The sequence below is a fragment of the Eupeodes corollae genome, chromosome X (assembly GCF_945859685.1).
Source record: "Eupeodes corollae chromosome X, idEupCoro1.1, whole genome shotgun sequence".
Classification (NCBI taxonomy): domain Eukaryota; kingdom Metazoa; phylum Arthropoda; class Insecta; order Diptera; family Syrphidae; genus Eupeodes; species Eupeodes corollae.
Window position 1 is genome coordinate 1,351,439 of NC_079150.1, and position 21,148 is coordinate 1,372,586.

Here is a 21,148-nt window from a genome sequence, read left to right on the forward strand (position 1 = left end):
ATAATATTTGGAGCTTCAATTGTAAGGAAAACACAGTTGACTTACTCATGATAACAAGTGACGCCCTTGTCGACTTAGCACCAGCCTTATTGACCGCTCGGCAAACATATTCGTCAGCGTCTTCTCCAAAGACATCATTGATGTTTAGGAAGTAAGTTTCTCCTTCAGCGTACATATGATACCTAGCACCATTAGAAATTTCTCGAGCGCCCTTATACCAGCTTATAACTGGCTGTGGAACACCAGTTATTGTGCATGAGAATTGTGCATTGTGATTTTGAATGCAATTGGCATCACGCAAAGGTTTGACTATAAGTGGTGGTTGTGCTGCCTTGGGGTCTACAATCTTGACTGAGGTCGATGCTGTTGATTCCTTTGAAAGACCAGCTTCGTTTTGAGCGAATACTCTAAATTCGTACTGTCGGCCTTCAATAAGATTTGGACAGTTAATTTGTGTGGTTGGGCAGATTGTGATATTGACACGTTGCCAGGCAGAGCTGCCAACTTCGCGTTTATCAATCCAATAACCTTGAATGTGAGCTCCTCCGTCTGATTCAGGTTTGTCCCATTCCAAATGGACGAATTCTTCGCCGATTTCTGTGACTTTTGGGATTCCAGGTGGTGAGGGTGGATCGAATGGAGCCTTTGCTTTGATAGGATTCAAACCCTCCAATGGAGTACCCAGACCATTTTCATTTACCGCCATGACGCGGAAGACGTATTCTTGATTTTCGGTAAGACCTTGAACAGTGTACGATAGTTCTTTGCATAAGCTGGAAACGGTTATCCAGTGCGATGAGCTCGTGTCTTTACGTTCAACGACATAATGCGTTACACGTAAGCCACCATCGTATGCTGGAGGACGCCAGGCCAATGTGCAAGAATGTTTATTTATATGAGAAACTCCCATTGGTCCCACCGGTGGTCCCGGCAAGCCGGTAATTCTCACATCAAAGTTTCCAACAGCGATTCCACTCTCATTTTTGAATTCAATGCCATACACCCCTCCGTCGTCCTTGTTAACATCCCGAATACAAATTGCAACAAAGTCGTCGAATGCTGTATACTTAAAGTTCGATGTTTCCTTATAAGTTTCGTTATTCTTAGTAATCGTTATTTGCATAGGTTGGTCACCTGTGTAATACACTTTGATCTTAGCATTATCATTCTCTGGTAAGTATAGTTCGTTGGGAATTCTGGTAATAACTGGTGGTGAGCCAATCTTAAGATGGCTTGTTGTGTGAACGAAGCCAAGTGAATTAATTGCTTCACATGTAAAATCACCTTCATCTGTTGACTGAACGTCTGAAATGTGCAGTCTGAACACACCTTCCTTAGAATCGCATGTAAACCTTCCACCCATTTGAATTTCTTTTCCATTACGCAACCATCTTGCAGTTGGTTCTGGTTTGCCCGTCGCTTGACATTGTAACATGAAGTATTTTCCGAAGGGCGCAACACGATCTTGCAAACGTGTAACCCATTCGGGCTTCTCTCCACCCAAAACCTCACAGACTTTAATTGGCATAGTGCATGAGCTGGGCTCTGAACGTCCAGCGGCGTTAACGGCAAATATTCTGAATTCATAATCTCCCATTTCAATTAGATTGATAACTGTGTATTCAGTATCCAAGACATTGTAGTCATTGCACTTGACCCAAATAGCACCACCAATATCACGGCGTTCAATGATGTAGCCTGTGATGCGGGAACCACCGTCACTTTCGGGCTTAGCCCATTTAAGATCAACATAATTCTTTCCGACCTTAATCACTTGTGGAGTTCCTGGTGGTGATGGGACATTGAATTTGCCCTTTAATTTGAATTTCATCGAAGGTGCCGATGGCTTACTAAATCCGGCAGCGTTCTTTGCCTTAACACGGAACTCATATTCGTGTCCATTGACAAGATTGTACAACTGGTATTTTGTGTCTTTAATAAGGAATTCATAGGTATTCCACGAAGTGTCATTAGCAACATCTCTGTATTCAATTTGGTAACCTTGAATTCGAGAACCACCATCTGATGATGGTCGGTCCCAAATCAAAGTCACATTTCCAGAGTCCCAATCGATAACCTTTGGCTGACCTGGAGCATCAGGGACAGTAAATTGGTACTTCGCCAGAACTGGTTCTTCTGAATCAATTGGTTCACTGAGCCCATATCGATTTTCAGCTCGTACTCTGAAGTAATATTTCTTATTTGGTTCTAGCCCCATGACGTCGTAATGTGTATTTCGCACAAAGCTACTGACCTTAATCCAAATTCCATTGTTATCCATTTTTTCAACGACATAGTTGGTTATCGGTGAACCACCGTCATCCAATGGAGTTTTCCATGAAAGTGTGCAACTATCAGGTGTAATATCTGAAGCCAAAAGTGGTCCTTGAGGAGGACCCGGCCTATCAACAACTGTAACGTGACAGGCAGCTGTGTCAAAACCTTCGGAATTAGTCAACGTGATTTGATATGATCCGGTCTCGGATCGCTTGGCACTTTTGTTGTGGAAAACGGTATTGTAATCTGTTGTCTCGAACTTAATACGATCATCTTGGATAACCTCTTTGTTATTGATCGACCATGATGGTTTGGGTCTTGGGTTGCCATTAAATGGTACAGTAATGCGGAACTCTTCTCCAGCACAGACAATGATGTCGCGTATCTTTAAGTCTGATGTTATCCTTGGTGCTGATGGTGGTGACCGGCATATAATGCCATCTGAAGATGAGCTATATGGTCCTTGTCCGGCAGCATTGACGGCTGATACGCGGAACTCGTATTCATGGCTTTCAATAAGATTAGGAATTTTGCATGTTAGTTCTGGACAGTGTGCTTGAATACCCTTAGTCCATTTGTCTTCCGACAATAGACGCTTTTCTATAACATATCCAGTAATAGGTGAACCACCATCGTGGCGTGGTTTTGCCCAAGTAATAGTAATTGAATCTTCCGTTGAGTCGATACCCCTTGGAATACCTGGGGCTCCAGGCACGTCGAATGGATGTCTAGCTCGGATTGGTTGCTCTGTTTCAGCTGGCTCGGATTGTCCATATTTGTTTTCAGCAATCACCCGGAATTCGTAATCCCTTCCAATTGTCAGATTCCGTACTCTTACAAATGGTACCGTACAGTAACTGCTGACCTTTGACCAAGTGGGGCTTCCACTCTCTCTCTTTTCTACAATGTAATTACTTATAGGTGAACCACCATCATCCTTTGGTGGGTTCCAGTATAGAGTTAAAGCGTCACCTGCAAATTCATCTGCACGCAAATGCGATGGAGGCCTTGGACGATCAAGTACTTTAACATTTATCGTAGCCGTATCAAAACCTGAGGGGTTCTTTAGTTGCAAACGATATTGCCCAGAATCACTACGTTTTGAATTTTTGACTACAAAGCTAGCAGCATCATCTGTCAAATTCTGGAACATACGTTGATCATCGTCCAGCAGTAAGTCGTTAGCATGCCATGTAGCAGTGGGCTTAGGGAAGCCTACATACGGTACGTGTATACTGAAATCTTCTCCCGCACGAACAATGATGTCTCGCACTCCACCCAAGTCCATGCATGGCTTATTAGGCTGTTCTCCAATAACAATTGGATTGGAAGGCTTGGACGGTTCAGATCGACCGACTTCATTATCAGCAATGACACGGAATGCATATTCTTGTCCTTCTTTTAAGTCTGGGACTGTGTATAACAGGTTATGAATGGGAACTTCGTTTATGGGTATCCAGTCTTTAGAACCCTTTGGTTTCATTTCGAGATAATAACCCTTAATCTTTGACTTGCCATCATTACGTGGTGGCCTCCATGAAAGAGTTGCACTGTTTCTTGTTATGCGGTCAGCCTTTGGTGGCTCTGGAGCATCCGGTTTGTATCGTTGAAGTTGGGCAGTCATTGGCTCTGAAGGCTTGGATGGTTTTCCTGGTCCAGCTTCATTCACAGCTGTTACACGGAACTCATACCTTGAACCTTCACGTAAATCTTGAACTGTGTAACTAGTGTTAGGTGTTGGGTAGTTGTTGCATCTGATCCATTCACCACCACGTTCACGGCGTTCAACAATATATCCCGTAATTGGTTTTCCACCACAGTACTCTGGTGGATGCCATTCAAGTGAAGCAGACGATGGACTGTATGCGACAACCTCAGGCTGGCTTGGTGCATCTGGCGGGTCAAATGGAGACTTAGCTACAACAGGCTTACCTTCCAATGGTTCGGAGATACCGTAAATGTTTTCAGCACTTACGCGGAATACGTATTTCTTTCCTTCAGTCAATCCTTTAACAGTAAAAGTAGTTCTTGGGCAAAAGCCGGGCACTGGGCGCCAAGCATCTACTCCAAATTCTGAAACTTCAACAACATATCCGGTTATATCACCACCACCATCATCCTTTGGTGGATGCCATGAGAGTGAAATATGATCCTGGGAGATCTCTGTGTATGTCAATGGACCTTCTGGTGGGTCAGGCTTGTCGACAACAATTACTTGAATATCAGCGCTGTCCTTTCCAAAGGCATTAGTTGCTGTAACATTATAAGTACCAGCGTCCCCACGCACCGAATTATCGATTCGGAATATTGTTTCTTCGGGACTTGTCTGGAATGAAATCTTATTGCTCTCGGCCAATTTAATTCCTGTTTTTGCCCATTCTACTGTTGGTGTAGGAGCACCTTGAATCGGAATATGAATACAAACAGGTTCTCCAGCGTGGACTTTGATCTTACGTCCAATCAAACCATCCAAGAACAACCGTGGTTTCTCACGCATTGGCTTAGCTGATAAAACTGATGAAGGTTCTGACGGTTTTCCATTTCCAGCAGCATTGACTGCAGAAACTCGGTACTCATATTGGTGACCATCAGAGACGCGGTCATCTGTATAATTATTGTTCGGTACTGGCTCGGCGTTTATTTTAATCCACCTTCCAGTTGCCTTATCACGGCGTTCAATGTCATAACCGATAATTGATGATCCACCATTACTGATTGGTGGCTTCCATTTGATCGAAATATGATCTTTGTCGCTGTCTGTGAGCTCGGGCTTTCCAGGTTGACCAGGAGTGCTGTATTGGTTCTTTGCAACAACTGGTTCTTCTGAAACCAGAGGCTCCGATCGTCCTTGAAGATTTTCAGCCATTACTCGGAACTCATACTGGGTACCTTCTAGCAAACGTGGCACAACGGCATGATTGTATTTGGCATTGACGTAGGTCACAGCTGGTACCCAACCACCACCATGTGTCAAGTCACGTTTTTCAATGACGTACGCAGATATTTCCGAGCCACCATTGTCCTTTGGTGGTTTCCATGAAATTGTCACTGAGTTGGCGGTTATTTCTTCGTATTCCATTGGACCTGTAGGTGGACCTGGACGGTCAAGAATAATTAACTGGAATGAGCCCTCATCTATACCGGAATCGTTTCTCAGTAGGAGATGATAGGTTCCTGAATCATCACGTTTGCAATTGACGGTGTGAATAACTGTGTGGTGGCCAATCGCTGTTAGAGTTGTTCGTTCGTTGGTGGCGACTGGTATATTATTGCGATCCCAAATAACTTCAGGAGCAGGTTCCCCAATGAAGTCGATGTCAATATGGAATATAAGCCCGGCCTTGATGCGTATGTCATGCAGTGGTGTAATAATCTTAGGTGCAAGGAAACGAGCCTTGGCTGTAACCATATCAGATGGTTCCGATGGCTCTGATTGACCTGCAGGATTGCAAGCAATAATTCGGAATTCGTATTCTTGACCTTCGGTTAGTTCTGGTACAGTTGCTGCTGTCTTGTTTGGTGGTACGTGCACTACATTCACCCAATATGGAGTGCCCTTCTCCTTCTTTTGAATGATGTATTCGGTAAGTGGTGCACCACCGTCAGATTTAGGTTCGGCCCAGCGCAAGTCGACGTGGTCCCGATCCCAGTCAGTGATATCTGGTTTTCCTGGTGCATCAGGTTCGTCAAAGTCGTTCTTAGCTATAATGCTCTTGGTAGCCTCAAGTGGTTCTGACTCACCAATTGCATTTACAGCCTTCACTCTAAATAGGTATTCCTTTCTATGGAACAGTCGAGTAACGTCGTGTACTAGATGTGTGCTCATACCAGCATCAGACCAAGTTCCACGAGACATATCCATCTTTTCGATGACGTAGTGAAGAATTGGTGACCCTCCATCGTCTTCTGGGTGTTGCCAAGTCAGGTGACAACCATCCTTAGTTATTTTTGTAATATCGAGTGGTCCAATAGGTGGGCTTGGGCGATCTAAAACTGTAGCGTGAGCAGAGGCGGAAAACTCTCCATGCTCGTTCTTGAGCTTAAGAGTGTAACGACCAGCATCTGCACGCGTCGAAAATGGTATTTCAAATGTCAACTCATTCTGGAACAAAGACATATCGATGCGGGTACTTTGTTCAATTTTTGTGCCATTAAATTCCCAAGTATATGTTGGACGAGGAGATGCTTCAATTGGCAGAACCCATCCCAAACGCTTTCCAGCATGAACAGTGATATCTTCCAAAAGTTTCTTATCGAAGTATGGTGCAATAAATCGGGGTTTGGTTACAACAGTTGATGAAGCGTCAGAAGGCTCCCCTGGTCCCCCTTTGTTTACAGCAATAACTCGGAACTCGTACGGCTCGTTCTCTAACAAATCAGGCACGGTGGCCTTTGTTTGCTTGCCGGGCACCTCAACCGCTTTTTCCCATGGTCCAAATTTAGAACGCTTCTCAATAATATAACCAGTAATAGGTGAACCTCCATCTTTTTTCGGAGCTGCCCATTCCAAATCAACATGATCCTTATCCCAGTCGGTGGCTTGTGGCTGTCCAGGTTTGTCAGGTCGAGTAAATGGATCCTTAACAGTGATTGATTGTGCTGTAGCAAGCGGCAAAGACTCTCCTTGTTTGTTGACAGCGCGAACGCGGAAGTTGTAATCATGATTTTCTATTAAATTGTCGGCACGAATACAAGTGTCAGCGCAATCCCCAACTGGCACCCAACGCAATGTTTCTGTATCCATTTTTTCAACAACGTAATGGGTAATTTCTGAACCGCCGTCATCTTTGGGCGGCCTCCAGCGTAAGGTAATTGAGCTTTTAGTAACTTCTTCTGGTCGCAAAGGACCTTCCGGTGGTGATGGAATATCCAAAACTGTAACATTAACAGTTGCTTTGTCACTGCCATTCACATTACGAGCAAGAAGTGTGTATGTGCCGGTGTCAGAGCGCTTAGCGTCAATAACCCGCATTTTTGTGCGATAATCCTCATTGACAATCTTGACACGGTCCGTATTTAGGACCATGTTGTCTTTATGTGACCATTCTTTGGTTGGTGGAGGTTCACCAATAACAGGTACGTCAAAGTCAAAGGTCTGACCAGCTCGGACTTTGATATCGATCATGAATTGACGGTCAATCTTCGGTGCAAGATTCTTAGGCCTGGCAATGTGAGGCTGAGTAGCATCACTTGGTGCTCCTGGGCCAGCCTTGTTGACAGCCTTAACACGGAATTCATATTTCACGCCCTCTACCAAATCAGGAACTTTTCCAGTTGTAACATCTCCATCAACATCAGCGCACTTTTCCCAATCGGGACTATATTTGTCCCTTTTCTCAATAATATATCCAGTAATAGGTGAGCCCCCATCTTGTTCTGGTCGTGCCCATTGTAATTCGACAAAGTCTTTGTCGTAATCTTTGATAACTGGAGTTCCTGGTTTTGAAGGTTCATCGTAGGGATTCTTGGCTTCTGTTCCATGAGGTGTTGTCAATGGGTCTGAAATGCCTTGACGATTACGAGCCCTAACACGGAACTTGTACTTGTGCCCTGGTGTTAATCCATCTACGTTGAACTTGGTTGTTGGACCATCAGTCTCACCAGCTGGAACCCAGCGTCCTGTGATTTCATCAAGTTTTTCAATAACGTAACTTTCAATTGGTTGACCACCATCATCATCCGGTGGTGACCATTTGAGTGTGCAGCCATCAGCATGCACATCTTCAACCTTAAGTGGACCATTTGGTGGAGCGGGTTTGTCAAGGACAATGACTTTCACATCGGCTGTATCGGTTCCATTGATGTTCTCAGCTGTTATAGTGTAGGTTCCAGAATCGGCGCGGCTTGCATTACGTACAACAAGTTTTGTATTGTAATCAACGTGTTGTACTTTAACATGATCGCTTGGGTAAACTTCTCGTTTGTTAAGAAGCCATTTTGTTTTTGGTGCAGGCTCGCCAGAAACTTTGATGTCATAGGTAAAGTTTTGACCAGCTTTAATGCGGACTTCAAGGAGATTGGTTCTATCGATGAGTGGTGCCTTGTTTCTAGGTTTAGCTATAATTGGTGGAGTTGCTGTACTTGGCTCACCTGGACCAGCTTTGTTAACCGCAATAACACGGAACTCATAGGTTTGTCCTTCAATCAAGTCCGGAACTGTTGCCTTGCTCTGGTCAGCAGGAACTTCGACGGCCTTCTCCCACTGTCCATACTTATCCTTCTTTTCAATTATGTATCCGGTAATTGGTGATCCGCCATCGGTTATCGGAGGAGTCCATGCTAAATCGACATGGTCCTTATCCCAATCGGTTGCACGCACATTTTCGGGCTTACCAGGCTCGTCGAATGGATTCTTGGCAATGATTGTCTCATCAGCTTCGAGTGGTGACGATTCACCTTCGGCGTTTACAGCCACAACACGGAATTTATATTCACCACCAGGTGTCAAACCGGTAACGTCTGCTTGAGGCTCGGTGGCACGACAAACAGGCACCCAACAACCTGTTTCCGGATCCATTTTGTCAATTTGGAAGTATTCGATGGGAGTGCCTCCGTCATCTTTTGGTCGTTTCCATTTCAAGTGACAGCCTTCTTTGTGTATATCGGAAATTTGAAGTGGTCCCAATGGAGGTGTTGGCTTATCGGTAACTACAACATTAAGCGTTACGGTGTCCTTGCCAGAGCTGTTTGTCGCTGTTACGGTATACTCGCCAGAATCTGATCGACTTGCTGGCCTTATAACTAATTTTGTATAATAATCTGGACTATCGATTGTCACATTCTTGCCGGATTGCAATGGGCAGTTGGAGAATCTCCACTCAACCTTCGGTGCTGGTTCTCCAATAATATTTGCATCGAATTTGAGTGGTGTTCCAGCTGATATTGTCACATCGCGTAGATTGCGACGATCGATTTTCGGTGCCAAATAGCGTGGTTTTGCCGTGAATGTCTTACCTGGCTCCGAAGGTTCTGATTGGCCAGCTTTGTTTAGTGCTATGACTCTGAATTGATATTCATTTCCTTCAATCAGGCCATGTACGGTAGCCACTGGGGTTGGTGTATCTGTTTCACATGCCTTCTCCCACATCGGACTGTATTTGTCTTTCTTTTCGATTATGTAACCGGTGATTGGTGAGCCACCATCACTTGCGGGCTCACACCATGCAAGTTCAACATGATTGGCAGACCAATCCGCTGGCTCTGGTGCTCCAGGCTTGGAGGCAGTCGCTATTGAACAGTAAAATTTTAAATTAATTTTTTAACTAATAATCATCATATCGTCGACTTACTAAACGGGTCCTTTGCTACAATTGATCCAAATGTCTCCAACGGTTCTGATTCTCCTTCTTTGTTGAGAGCTTTAACGCGGAATTTATATTCATGTCCAGGCGTAAGACCCTCAACATTGAACTCTGGACCATCTGATTTTCCTACCGGTAACCAGATTCCAGTTTCGGGATCGTATTTCTCAATCAAATAGCCGTCAATTGGTTCACCACCATCATCCTTAGGTTTCTTCCACTTAAGTTTGCATCCCTCCTTATGGATGTCAGATACTTCCAGTGGTCCTTCTGGTTTTCCAGGCTTAGCTGAAAAGATTAAAATGTCGATTGTAAGATGTATTTACGTAGAAATTGGTTCAAAATGCCTACATATGATATTGATCTCGAACTCCACGGTGTCCTGGCCGTATTTATTGTGTGCAACAATTTTGTAAGTTCCTGTGTCTTTTCGCTTTGGACTGTCGTTGAAGAACTTTGTATTGTATGGTATATTATCAATACGTCGGTGTGAGGAAACTGGAATTGATTTTCCATTGTGTGACCAAACTACATCCGGTGGAGGTTCACCAATGATCTTAATGTCCAAGAAGATTGGCTCACCCTCCTTGACATTGTAGGTGTGGATGTTTCTGCGGTCGATCTTAGGCGCCACTAATGAAAAAAAATAGATAAGAAAATCGCAAAGAACGTTAAATAAATCAACTTACACTTCCTGGGTTTAGTGATAACTGATTTACTGGCATCACTTGGTTCACCAGGGCCTGCGGCATTTATACCACGAACTCTGAACTCGTACTCAGTATTTTCGTCTAAGCTTGGTACAGTAGCCTTACATTCGCCACCGGGTGGTGGGGCAGCTACTTCAACAGCCTTAATCCATTTTCCTGTACCCTTTTCACATTTTTCTATTGCGTATGCTGTTATTGGTGATCCACCATCATTTAAGGGTGGATTCCACTTCAGATCCACATGATCCTTATCCCAATCGACTGCCTCTGGAGTTCCAGGCTTACCAGGTTCATCTGAAATCGAATGAGTTATAAGTTTATGTCAAAAAAGTACATCAATGTATTAATTTACCAAATGGATTCTTTGCTACAATTGCCTTTTCAGTTTCAAGTGGTTCAGATTCGCCTTCAGTATTTACCGCTAGCACTCGGAACTTGTATTTCTGGTTTGGAATCAAGTTGTTGAGTTCAGCAAAAGGTTCCTTGAAACGGCCAGTTGGTAGCCATCTTCCCGTTTCTGTATCCATCTTCTCAACAATGTAATAGTCAATTGGTACTCCACCATCATCCAATGGCGGACTCCATTTCAACTTGCATCCTTCCTTATGAATGTCGCTAACACGAAGTGGACCCTCAGGTTTGCCTGGTCTATCCAAGACTGTTATTTCAATGGTAGCCTCATCATGGCCCGAATCATTTTCAGCCTTGAGTGTGTATTTGCCGGTGTGAGCACGCTTAGCTATTGGAATGCTTAATTTGGTGCGGTATGGTTCCAAGTCAACATTTATCGAGTCATCGTCTTCAATGCGGGCTTTGTTGTGATACCATATTTTATGTGGTGGTGGTTCACCAGACACCTTAACATCCAAGCGCACATGTTGACCTGCTTTAATGGTAATATCCCTTAGGTTTGAGCGATCAATCTTTGGTGCAGCAAAACGATCCTTAGCAAGTACTGTATCCGATGGATCAGATGGCTTGCTTTGACCACCTTTATTTAAGGCTTTTACACGGAACTGGTATTTCTGTCCTTCAATTAAGTCATTTACTCTAGCTTCGCATTTTGGTGTATTCGTTTCTAGTATCTTTTGCCATTTGTTTGTGAGATTGTCCTTTTTTTCAATTATATAACCTGTAATTGGAGCGCCATTGTCATCAGATGGGGCCCTCCATTTAAGATCAGCATGGTTTCGGGACCAATCTTTGACTTCTGGTTTTCCAGGTTTGTCAGCAGCTTGGTATGGATTCTTAGCGGTTGTTGGCGAATCAGTTACCAGGGGTTCAGATTCACCTTCTGCATTCACAGCCTTTACCCGGAACATGTATTCTTTGCCATCAGTCAATCCCGTAACGTCTGCTTCAGGTGTCTTGCTAACGCAAACAGGTACCCATCGTCCAGTTTCTGTGTCCATTCGTTCAACGACATAATGATCAACAGGTTCTCCACCATCATCTTCTGGTTTGTCCCAAGATAAATGTACACTTTCGGCAGTAATGTCTCCAACTTTGAGTGGTCCTTTTGGTGTAGAGGGTTTGCAAAGAACTTCAAGTTCTAAATCAACTGTATCAACGCCAGAATCATTTTTGGCTGTAACAGTATAGATACCCTTATCGGAGCGTCTGACTTTTGAAATGATAAATGTAGTCTTGTAGTCCTCATTCTCAATCTTAAGTCGATCGATCGACTTTAGAGGCGCGTCCTTGTAAGTCCATGTAATAACAGGAGCTGGCTCGCCCTTCACTACTGCATCAATGTGCAATAGCTGTCCATTTCGCAGTATCTTTTTCTGCAAGTTCTTGCGGTCAATACGCGGTGCAAGGAATCGAGGCTTAGCAATAACTGATTTTGAAACATCACTTGGATCACTTGGTCCCGCCTTGTTCACAGCCACAATACGGAATTCATATTCATGGCCTTCATCAACATTGGTCACAGTGCCAGAGGTATGGTCGCCTGGAACTGTTGCGGCATCAACCCATGCTCGTCCAGATTTATCTCGCATTTGGATAATATACTTGAGAATTGGTGCACCACCATCGCTTTTGGGTGGAGCCCAACTTAAATCCACAAAGTCCTTATCCCAATTTGTTGGTTCTGGTCTTCCTGGCTTGTCTGGTTCGTCGAATGGATTTTTGGCGATGATTGGCTTATCTGTTTCCAAGTCTTCTGACTCACCTTCCTTGTTTACCGCACGTACTCGGAATTTATAAGGCTTACCTTCCTGAAGACCAATAATTTTAGCTTCAGGCTCTGAACTTTTACCACATGGTAACCATTGACCGGTATGTGGGTCGAGTTTTTCAATTTCATAATAATCAATTGGTGCTCCACCATCATCCTCAGGCTTCTTCCACTTAAGCTTGCAACCATGTTTAGTAATGTCGTTCACTTCAAGTGGGCCCTGAGGCTTGCCTGGCTTACCCAGGACTGTTACATCTAATTCAGCAATATCTTCGCCAACTTCGTTCTTCGCTTTAATTGTGTATTTACCGCTTTGAATACGTTTGGCTCGCATCACAAAGAATTTCGTATTATAGTCTACGCTATCCACGCGTAGATTATCGTCAGTGACAAGAGGTTCATCCTTAAATAACCATTCTACTGTAGGAGCTGGTTCACCCTTTATATTAATGTCAAGGCTAATTGAAAGACCAGCCTTAACAATAACTGCTTTAAGGTTAGTTCTGTCGATGTGAGGTTTCACTATAAATAAACAAAAAAAAAATGTTTAAAACAAATTATACTTAGGATATTTATTGGGAACTTACAGAATCTAGGCTTAGCTGTATGCCAGTTGGTTTGCTCTGACGGTTCAGAAGGTCCTGCTTTGTTCACTGCACGAACGCGGAATTTGTATTGCTGACCCTCTTCAAGTTTATTAACAGTTCCCTTGCAAATAGGTCCTTCAGTCTCAGCAACCTTGACAAACTGGCCAGAGTCCTTGTCCATAGCTTCAATGATATAACCTGTAACTGGAGCACCACCATCTCGAATCGGTGGTTCCCACTTCAATTTCACATGGTGTTCATCCCAGTCTTCTAACTCCGGTAAACCAGGTGCTGCAGCTACATCGTATGGATTCTTGGCAACAGTAGCCGATTCGGTTTCTAATGGATCAGACTCGCCTTCTTCGTTTATAGCTTTGATACGGAATTGATAGGCATGGTTCGGTTCGAGTCCCTTAATTTCCTGTTCGGTTTTCTCAGGATCAACATGTCCACAAGGTACCCAACGACCGGTCGTAGCATCCATTTTCTCAATGACATAGCCAGTGAGTGGAACACCACCATCGTCTTTGGGCTTTTTCCATTTCAATTTACAACCTTCCTTGTGGATATCGCTAACCTCGAGTGGACCTTCAGGCTTGGCCGGTTTGTCAAGGACTAAGATTTCAACAGTTGCTTCATCTACACCATTGATATTTTCAGCACGTAGCGTGTACACTCCGCTTTCTTTTCTTGAAGAATCCAAAATTGTAAGTTTTGTGTTGTAATCTTCATTTTCAATACGTATATTTCCGGTAGCAAGGACTTCTTTTTCCTTGAATGACCAAACAAGTGTTGGTGGTGGTTCACCACGCACATCAACGTCAAGTTTGACAACTTGGCCAGCGCGTACTTTGATATTCTTCATCTTCTCTCGATTGATTGTTGGTTTCACTGTTGATTTAAAAATACAAAGAAAAAGAGGTGGGATGGTGGAAGGAGGAAGGAGAAGAAAGGTGTATAAAAGATTTGGAAACAAACATATTAGAAACATCTTTTTAAGCAGAATAAACAAAAAAGTCAATATAAAGCTTGGCGTGTTTAAAAGCTCTGCAATAACGAATCCATTAAAAAAATATAATTGGCAGCAGATGGACGGTTCAGGTTTTAAAAATACTATGGAAAAAGCTCTTTGTATGGAATAACGCAATAAACTAGTGATTGGTTTTTAAGAGTAAGCAATGAGTTTCGCAAATGTAGAAGTTATAGATAGTCCCAAGTAGTGGAAAAAGCACTTTAGCAAAATGATGAACTTGAGAAGAAGCGAATCGAACAAGTTTTCGCTTACAGTTTCTAGGTTTGGCAAGGTGGGGCTCGGTTGCGTCACTTGGTTCACCAGGTCCAGCCTTGTTAATGGCACGAACACGGAATTGATAAACATTGCCTTCTTTCAAACCATCAACTGTTGCAGATGGTTGTGGTCCCTAATTGAAAGGAAAATGAAAAACGTCCTCATTAATTGATTAAATAACTAATGTTTAATAAAATTTGAAAAACTTACGTCAGTGGTGAGGACTTCGTCCCAATGTGGCGAAAATTTGTCTTTCTTTTCAATTATATATCCAGTAATTGGAGCACCACCATTGTTCTTTGGAGGCTCCCATTTTAATTGAACCATATTTTCATTGTAATCTTCAATGACCGGTGTGCTTGGTTTACCAGCTGGATCGAAGGGATTCTTAGCAATAATACTTTGCTCAGTTTCTAAGGGTTCTGATTCACCCTCATCGTTAATTGCTTTTACACGGAATTGGTATTCGTGACCTTCTTGTAAGCCCTTAACGTCCAACTCAGTATCATTTCCAGATGTGCGACCGACTGGTACCCAGCGGCCTTGAGCCTTATCAAATTTCTCCACCTGATAGGCGGTAATGGGTTTACCTCCATCATCCTCAGGCTTTTCCCATGCAAGCTTGCATCCCTCTTTTGTTACGTCTTTAACCTTGAGTGGTCCCTTAGGCTTGCCAGGAGCTGCCAACACATTAACTTCGACCTCGGCCTCATCTTCACCATGTTCGTTCACAGCCCTGATTTTGTAAAGGCCAGTATTTTTGCGCACGGAGTCAATTATGGCTATCTTAGTATTGTAATCGATATTCTTGATCTCAACATTGCCTTGGGAAGAAAGCTCCTTGTCGTTCTGATACCAAATGATTTTTGGTGCAGGCTCACCGCGGACATTGATGTCATATTTGATGGGCTTTCCAGCGCGAACAATGAATGGTTTCAAATTGGTACGATCAATTCTTGGTTTCACTTTATGGAAAAATATACATTATAAATAAATAAAAAAAAAGTCTTACAAATTTTCACTTACGTGCTTTGTATTTCACAATCTGCATTTTGCTCGCGTCGGATGGTGGAGATGGTCCTGCCTTGTTAACAGCAACAATGCGGAATTGATATTCTCCGTACTCTTTTAAGTCATCAACCTTTCCTTCTGTCATGCTGCCTGGTACCTCTCCGGCCTTTTCCCAATCGGGCTTGTTCTTTTCCTTTTTCTCAATTATATATTTTTCAATTGGTGCACCACCATCGTTGTTCGGTGGATTCCATTTGAGCTGGACGCTATGGTTGTCATAGTCGACAACCTCTGGTGTACCGGGCTTGTTTGGTTCGTCAAATGGATCCTTGGCTACAACACCGACAATTGTTGTCAGAGGCTCCGACTCTCCTTCAGCATTAATAGCTGTCACACGGAATTGATACTCCGATCCAGGATTCAAGCCAGTCACATCAAATTCTGGTGGATCTTTGTCACCAGGCAAACGTCCTACACGCACCCACTTTCCAGTAGCTGTGTCCATTTTCTCGATTTGATATTCCTGAATTGGAACACCACCATCATCTTCTGGTTTCTTCCATGCAAGTTTGCAACCCTTGGCATGAACGTCTGTAACCGAAAGTGGACCTTTCGGTGAGCTTGGCTTGCCCAAAACTATCAATTCAACAGTTTCGCTATCAGTTCCATTTCGATTGGAAGCTTTGAGTGTATATTTGCCACTATCTTTTCGCACGCAGTTTGAAATAACAAAATCAGTGTGATAGTCGACATTTTCAATTTTAATACGGTCAGTGTTTGTTAGCGGAATATCATCACGCCAGCTCCATTTAAGATCTGGCACGGGTTCACCAATAACATCAACTGACCATTTGTGGGTACGCCCAGTCTTGATTGTGACCTTCTTGAATGTGGAACGATCAATTTGAGGTTTAACTATTGTTTTTTTTATAAGGTATAATGTTTGGTACAGAAGAAAAAAGAGAGAGTGAAAGAAAATAAATATTTTGTATTTGTATTTTCATTTTTGAATGCAAACAATGATGGAGCACGAAACGCTTGAAGCTTGTGGTTTTAGAGCAAAGCATTAAAAATGTTTCTGAGGTATCAAATAAAATAACACTTGAATAAAAACTACTTATAAAGTAGTCCGGGAATCCTTCATCTACCAGACCTCGCTGCGAACTTAATCCTATATTATTAAATTAAGCATTAATATTTATTTGTTAATTGCAAGAGCTTATACACACGACTTTTTTTCTTGTTATGTGTTGATAAAAATAAGAATGAATATGAAAAAAATAAACTTACGATTTTTATGTTTACACAAATGATTGTCGGTTGGTTCAGATGGTTCCGATTTGCCAGCTTTGTTGACAGCCCTAACTCGGAATTGATAGACCATACGTTCCTTAAGGCCTTCAACTTTGGCAACACACTCAGGTGTCTCAGTTTTAGCAACTTCTGTCCAGTCAGGTGAGAATTTGTCTTTCATCTCAATAAGATAGTGTGTAATGGGGCGGCCACCATCACTTGGTGGTCGTTTCCATTTCAATGTAACTGATTGATTATCGTAATCATCGATCTCTGGTTTGCCTGGACGGCTAGGTTCATCATAGGGATTCTTAGCTAAAATACTGTCGGAAGTTTCGAGTGGTTCGGATTCACCCTCTTTGTTAATTGCCTTAACACGGAACTTATACTTTTTGTTGGGTGACAATCCTTTGAAATTAAATGATGTCTCATCGGGACCAACTTCGCCAGCCGGTATCCAACGACCGGTATCTTCGTCCATACGTTCAAGAGCATATCCTGTAATTGGACAACCGCCATCGTCCTCTGGCTTGCGCCACTTTAGTTTGATATGATCTGAGCGCACCTCTTCAGGCTCGAGTGGACCACCAGGTGCCAATGGACGATCAAGAACAATCACATCGGCAACAGACTCAATAGTTCCCGAGCTGTTTGTCAAAACAATTTTATATTTTCCAGTATCTTTGCGAATAGCTTTTCGTATCGTAATTGCAGAATTACGTTCGTATTGATCAACGGTTATACGCTGACCATCGATTTGAATTGGTTCTTCTCCCTTAACCCATTTGGCTTCGGGCTCTGGTTCACCATCGTATTTAATGTCAAACCTGATGGTCTGTCCTTTTTTGACTGTGATATTCTTCAATTGATCACCGACAATGAACGGCTTGACGAATCGGCACTTAGCAATTATGGTTTTTGTTGTGTCGCTTGGTTCGCCGGGACCAGCCTTATTAACAGCACGGACTCGGAATTCGTATTGTTGGCCTTCTTTGAGGCCATCGACAGTTCCTGCTAAACAATCGGCAGGCACTTCTTTGCCTGTTACCCAATCGTTACTGAACTTTTCTTTGTATTCAAGCAGATATCCAGTTATTGGTGCACCTCCGTCTGAATCTGGGGGCAACCATGTGAGGTCAGCATGATCCTTATCCCAATCAACAACATCGGCATTTTTAGGTTTACCAGGTTCATCCCATGGGTCCTTGGCTAAAACAGTATTCTTGAATGCAGCTGGCTCACTGGAACCAATTTTGTTTACAGCACGAATACGGAATCTGTACTGCTTTTTCGGGGTGAGATCTTCAATCTTTTTCTTCAATGGTTCACCCGGTAGAACATCAGCGACATTTTCCCATTGCTGTTTCTTGCTCATATCTTGCCTTTCGATTATATATTTTATCAAATCAGCACCGCCCATATCTTCTGGTGGTTTAAATGAGACAACACATGATGTTTGGAAGACTTCTGTTACATCAACATCACGTGGTGGTGTTGGTACGTCTTGCATGATGATATTGACATTCTTAACGTCGTCACCTTGTCCGTTGGTAAGTTTAATTTGGTACGGACCAGATTGGTCACGAGTGGGTTTCTTGATTTTAAATACAACCTTATCGTCCTGCACAGAAACTTCAACGTCTTTTACTGGTAATTGTTTGTCGTCTTTAAAGAGCTTAGCCTCAACTGGAGTTTGTTTAGTACCGGCAACTTCAATATGATATCAAAAATTCAGTCTTTTTCTGTCTTTCATTTGCAAAGAAAAAAATAATTAAATACAAACTTACCCTTGTATGGTACTTCAATTATTAATGGTTGGTTAATAGGTCCAGCGAATTCCTCTGGGCATTCAATACCAGGTTTACTCTCACCCTTGCTTACCGACAATTTACATGATGACGACAACTGGCCAGACTCACAAGTTATTTCACCCTCATCACTTAAGTCTAAGGCATTGAAAATTAATTGATGTTTTCCGCCACCCAAGTTCTTTATCTCAATTCGATCACTGGGAACTATTGGTTCACCATTAAACTTCCAATCAGCTGGGGCAGTTGAATCTTGTAATTCGATATCGAGAACAAGTTTCTCACGCTCCACAGCAGATGTATCCTTAAGTTTCTTGTTGAAGCGATTCTCATCTGGAATGAAATATTTTTTAAGTAATTAAAGATACAACACAACACTATATGTATTTAAGGTTCGATCTTACATTTGATAATAATTTCAGCTTCAGTCTTATCGGCATTTGTTGTACACTTGAATAATCCAGCATCGCTCACCTTGCAGTCCTTAATGATGAGCTTTCGCTTTCGGCCGTCCTTAACAATTTGCATACGTTTGTCACCGGGTTTGATTTCTTCATCACCCCTAAACCACTGAACATCACCAGTTGCATCATCAATTTCACAAGCTAATGTCACTGTATCTTTTTCAATGCATTGTAATGACTTGAGTACTTTAACGAATTTATAAGGATATTCTGTTATCTTAACAGTTGTATCAGTCTTATCCGGTTGACGATCGAGACGACACGAATACTTTCCAGCGTCTTCCATCACACTGTCTTTAATAATCAATTTCAAATTACCATTGACATCTTTCGATATCAAATAACGAGCATCATTGCCTTCAATCTTTTCATTATCCTTAAACCATGTTACATTTGCCATAGAACTACTAACAGCGCATTCTAATACTGTTTCGTGTTGTGTAAAACCTTCTATTTTCTTTTTCAGTGGTTTTGTGAAAGTATAGCTAGGATCGGCCTCTTCAACATTGAGGAATGCAGTGGATGAGATGCCGCCGATTTCAATAGTGTATTTGCCGCTATCTTCGACTTTGGGATTCATTATGATCAGCTGGTAACTATCATTTTCTTGCTTGAATTTGCATTTGCTTCCAGTAAAGAGTTCCTGTTGCATTTTTTGTTATTTTTGTTTTTTAAAAGTGTTTGCAATTTATTTTGAATTGAAAAAAAAAATTGACAGAAAAATGTAGTACTTTAAAATTGAATATTGAATATAAAAAATCGATCTGTCACAATTTTTTTTTTCGTATTTAAAAATATAAAACTTTGCTGTATCTCAACAAACTAATTTTAATTTAATTTGAATTTTTTTCAATACTTACATCCTTTCGGAAAAACCATTTGGGCTTGCAATTTGGCTTACTAAATCTGCCTTCGAAGACAACCTTCTTATCCTTGCCTTCTTTGGCAAATTGATCAATCAATGGACTCAAGAACGATTCTTGTTTCTATAGATATTTTGTTTTTTAATTTTATTGTTGACGTCGATTAAATATTCGATTAAAGATGATGTTTAAGAAGGAGGCAGCAACAAACACGATCACGTTGATAACACACGAAGAACGAAGAACGATTGTTGTTATAGAAAGCGTTGTCAAAAATGGGAAAAGAAATTTTTTGGATTTGGTTTTGTGATTCTTTTTTTGAAAAAGGTTTGTGGGTGTTTTTTTTAAATATTTTATTTTGAAAATATTAATATTTTTTAATAGAATGTTAACATTTTATTTTTGTAAAACACATCCTTGTTTTGAAATTTAATTCAGGTTCAAAACAATGATTGTTCTTACTTTGCTGTAGAGAGGCATATTATTATATGATATTAATACAAAGTTTATTAATTATTTTTGTTTTGTTTAAATAATAATAAATACAAAATGATAAAGTAAATAAATAAAAACTGACACAAGCTCCTCATCGATAAGCTAAGCAATATTAAAATTATTGTGTTTATTATTATTATTTTTTTAATAAAGTAAAAGCTGCAAAAACATTATTAAAGAAATTCAATTACCAGCTTGGTAATTTATTATTAATTAGATTTTGTATTTATAAAGAATATAATTAAAGTAAAAACTATATAATATGTACATTCAAAATAATTATAAACATACAAAAACCACGAAACAAAGTTCTCTTGTAAATATTGGAATATTTAAAACAAATGTTGATATAGACAGAAGGGAAACAAAAAGAAAAGAAGGGAAGTGAAGTGAAGAGAAGAGAAAAGGAATATGTTTCGATTCTCCATTCAAGTTTTTTGGAGACCAAAACAGACTAGAGGTTCACCAAAGCTTAAGTCGTCGTTGCGCAATGTTATTTAAACTACTGGCACCTTTGTATGCAAAACTTATTTTTCTTTCTTATCATAATATTAATACCCGTTGATATAAAATTAATAAAATAATCAATGTATCTCGAACTGAAGGCTCACGCATTGACTATCAGGTGCCGTGACAACATTTGTCAATAGAAAAAAACCGTTGGTTTTTAACGAACTGAAGAAGTTTCTACTGAACGATAATACTAGAATTAATATTAGAAGAAGTTGAATGAGTTCGAAAGCATTTAAATGTGTTAAACAAAAATCTGAAAAAGTTATATTTCTCATTCCAGAAGCTTTTCTGACAAGCTGAGTTTTTAATTTTGTTCAGTGAAATGTTTTTATTTAAGATACAAAATTTATTTTTAT

The 21,148-nt window shown here is 41.4% G+C and overlaps 1 protein-coding gene across 20 annotated transcripts in view; it reads right to left on the bottom strand.

Annotated features, from left to right (window-relative positions):
- LOC129953432 (twitchin) overlaps window positions 1–21,148 on the bottom strand; it is a 61,241-nt gene that overhangs the window by 7,772 nt on the left and 32,321 nt on the right. For all 20 annotated transcript variants that reach the window (XM_056066689.1, XM_056066688.1, XM_056066687.1 and 17 more), the window contains 13 exons: window positions 19,782–19,907; window positions 18,862–19,564; window positions 18,437–18,790; window positions 16,647–18,359; window positions 15,372–16,271; window positions 14,556–15,310; window positions 14,343–14,478; window positions 13,058–13,948; window positions 10,641–12,992; window positions 10,268–10,582; window positions 9,930–10,211; window positions 9,567–9,866; window positions 46–9,504 (listed from right to left, as the gene is read on the bottom strand). In XM_056066689.1, the coding sequence (XP_055922664.1) occupies window positions 46–9,504; window positions 9,567–9,866; window positions 9,930–10,211; window positions 10,268–10,582; window positions 10,641–12,992; window positions 13,058–13,948; window positions 14,343–14,478; window positions 14,556–15,310; window positions 15,372–16,271; window positions 16,647–18,359; window positions 18,437–18,790; window positions 18,862–19,564; window positions 19,782–19,907 (18,286 nt within the window). The remainder of the gene's footprint in view (window positions 1–45; window positions 9,505–9,566; window positions 9,867–9,929; window positions 10,212–10,267; window positions 10,583–10,640; window positions 12,993–13,057; window positions 13,949–14,342; window positions 14,479–14,555; window positions 15,311–15,371; window positions 16,272–16,646; window positions 18,360–18,436; window positions 18,791–18,861; window positions 19,565–19,781; window positions 19,908–21,148) is intronic.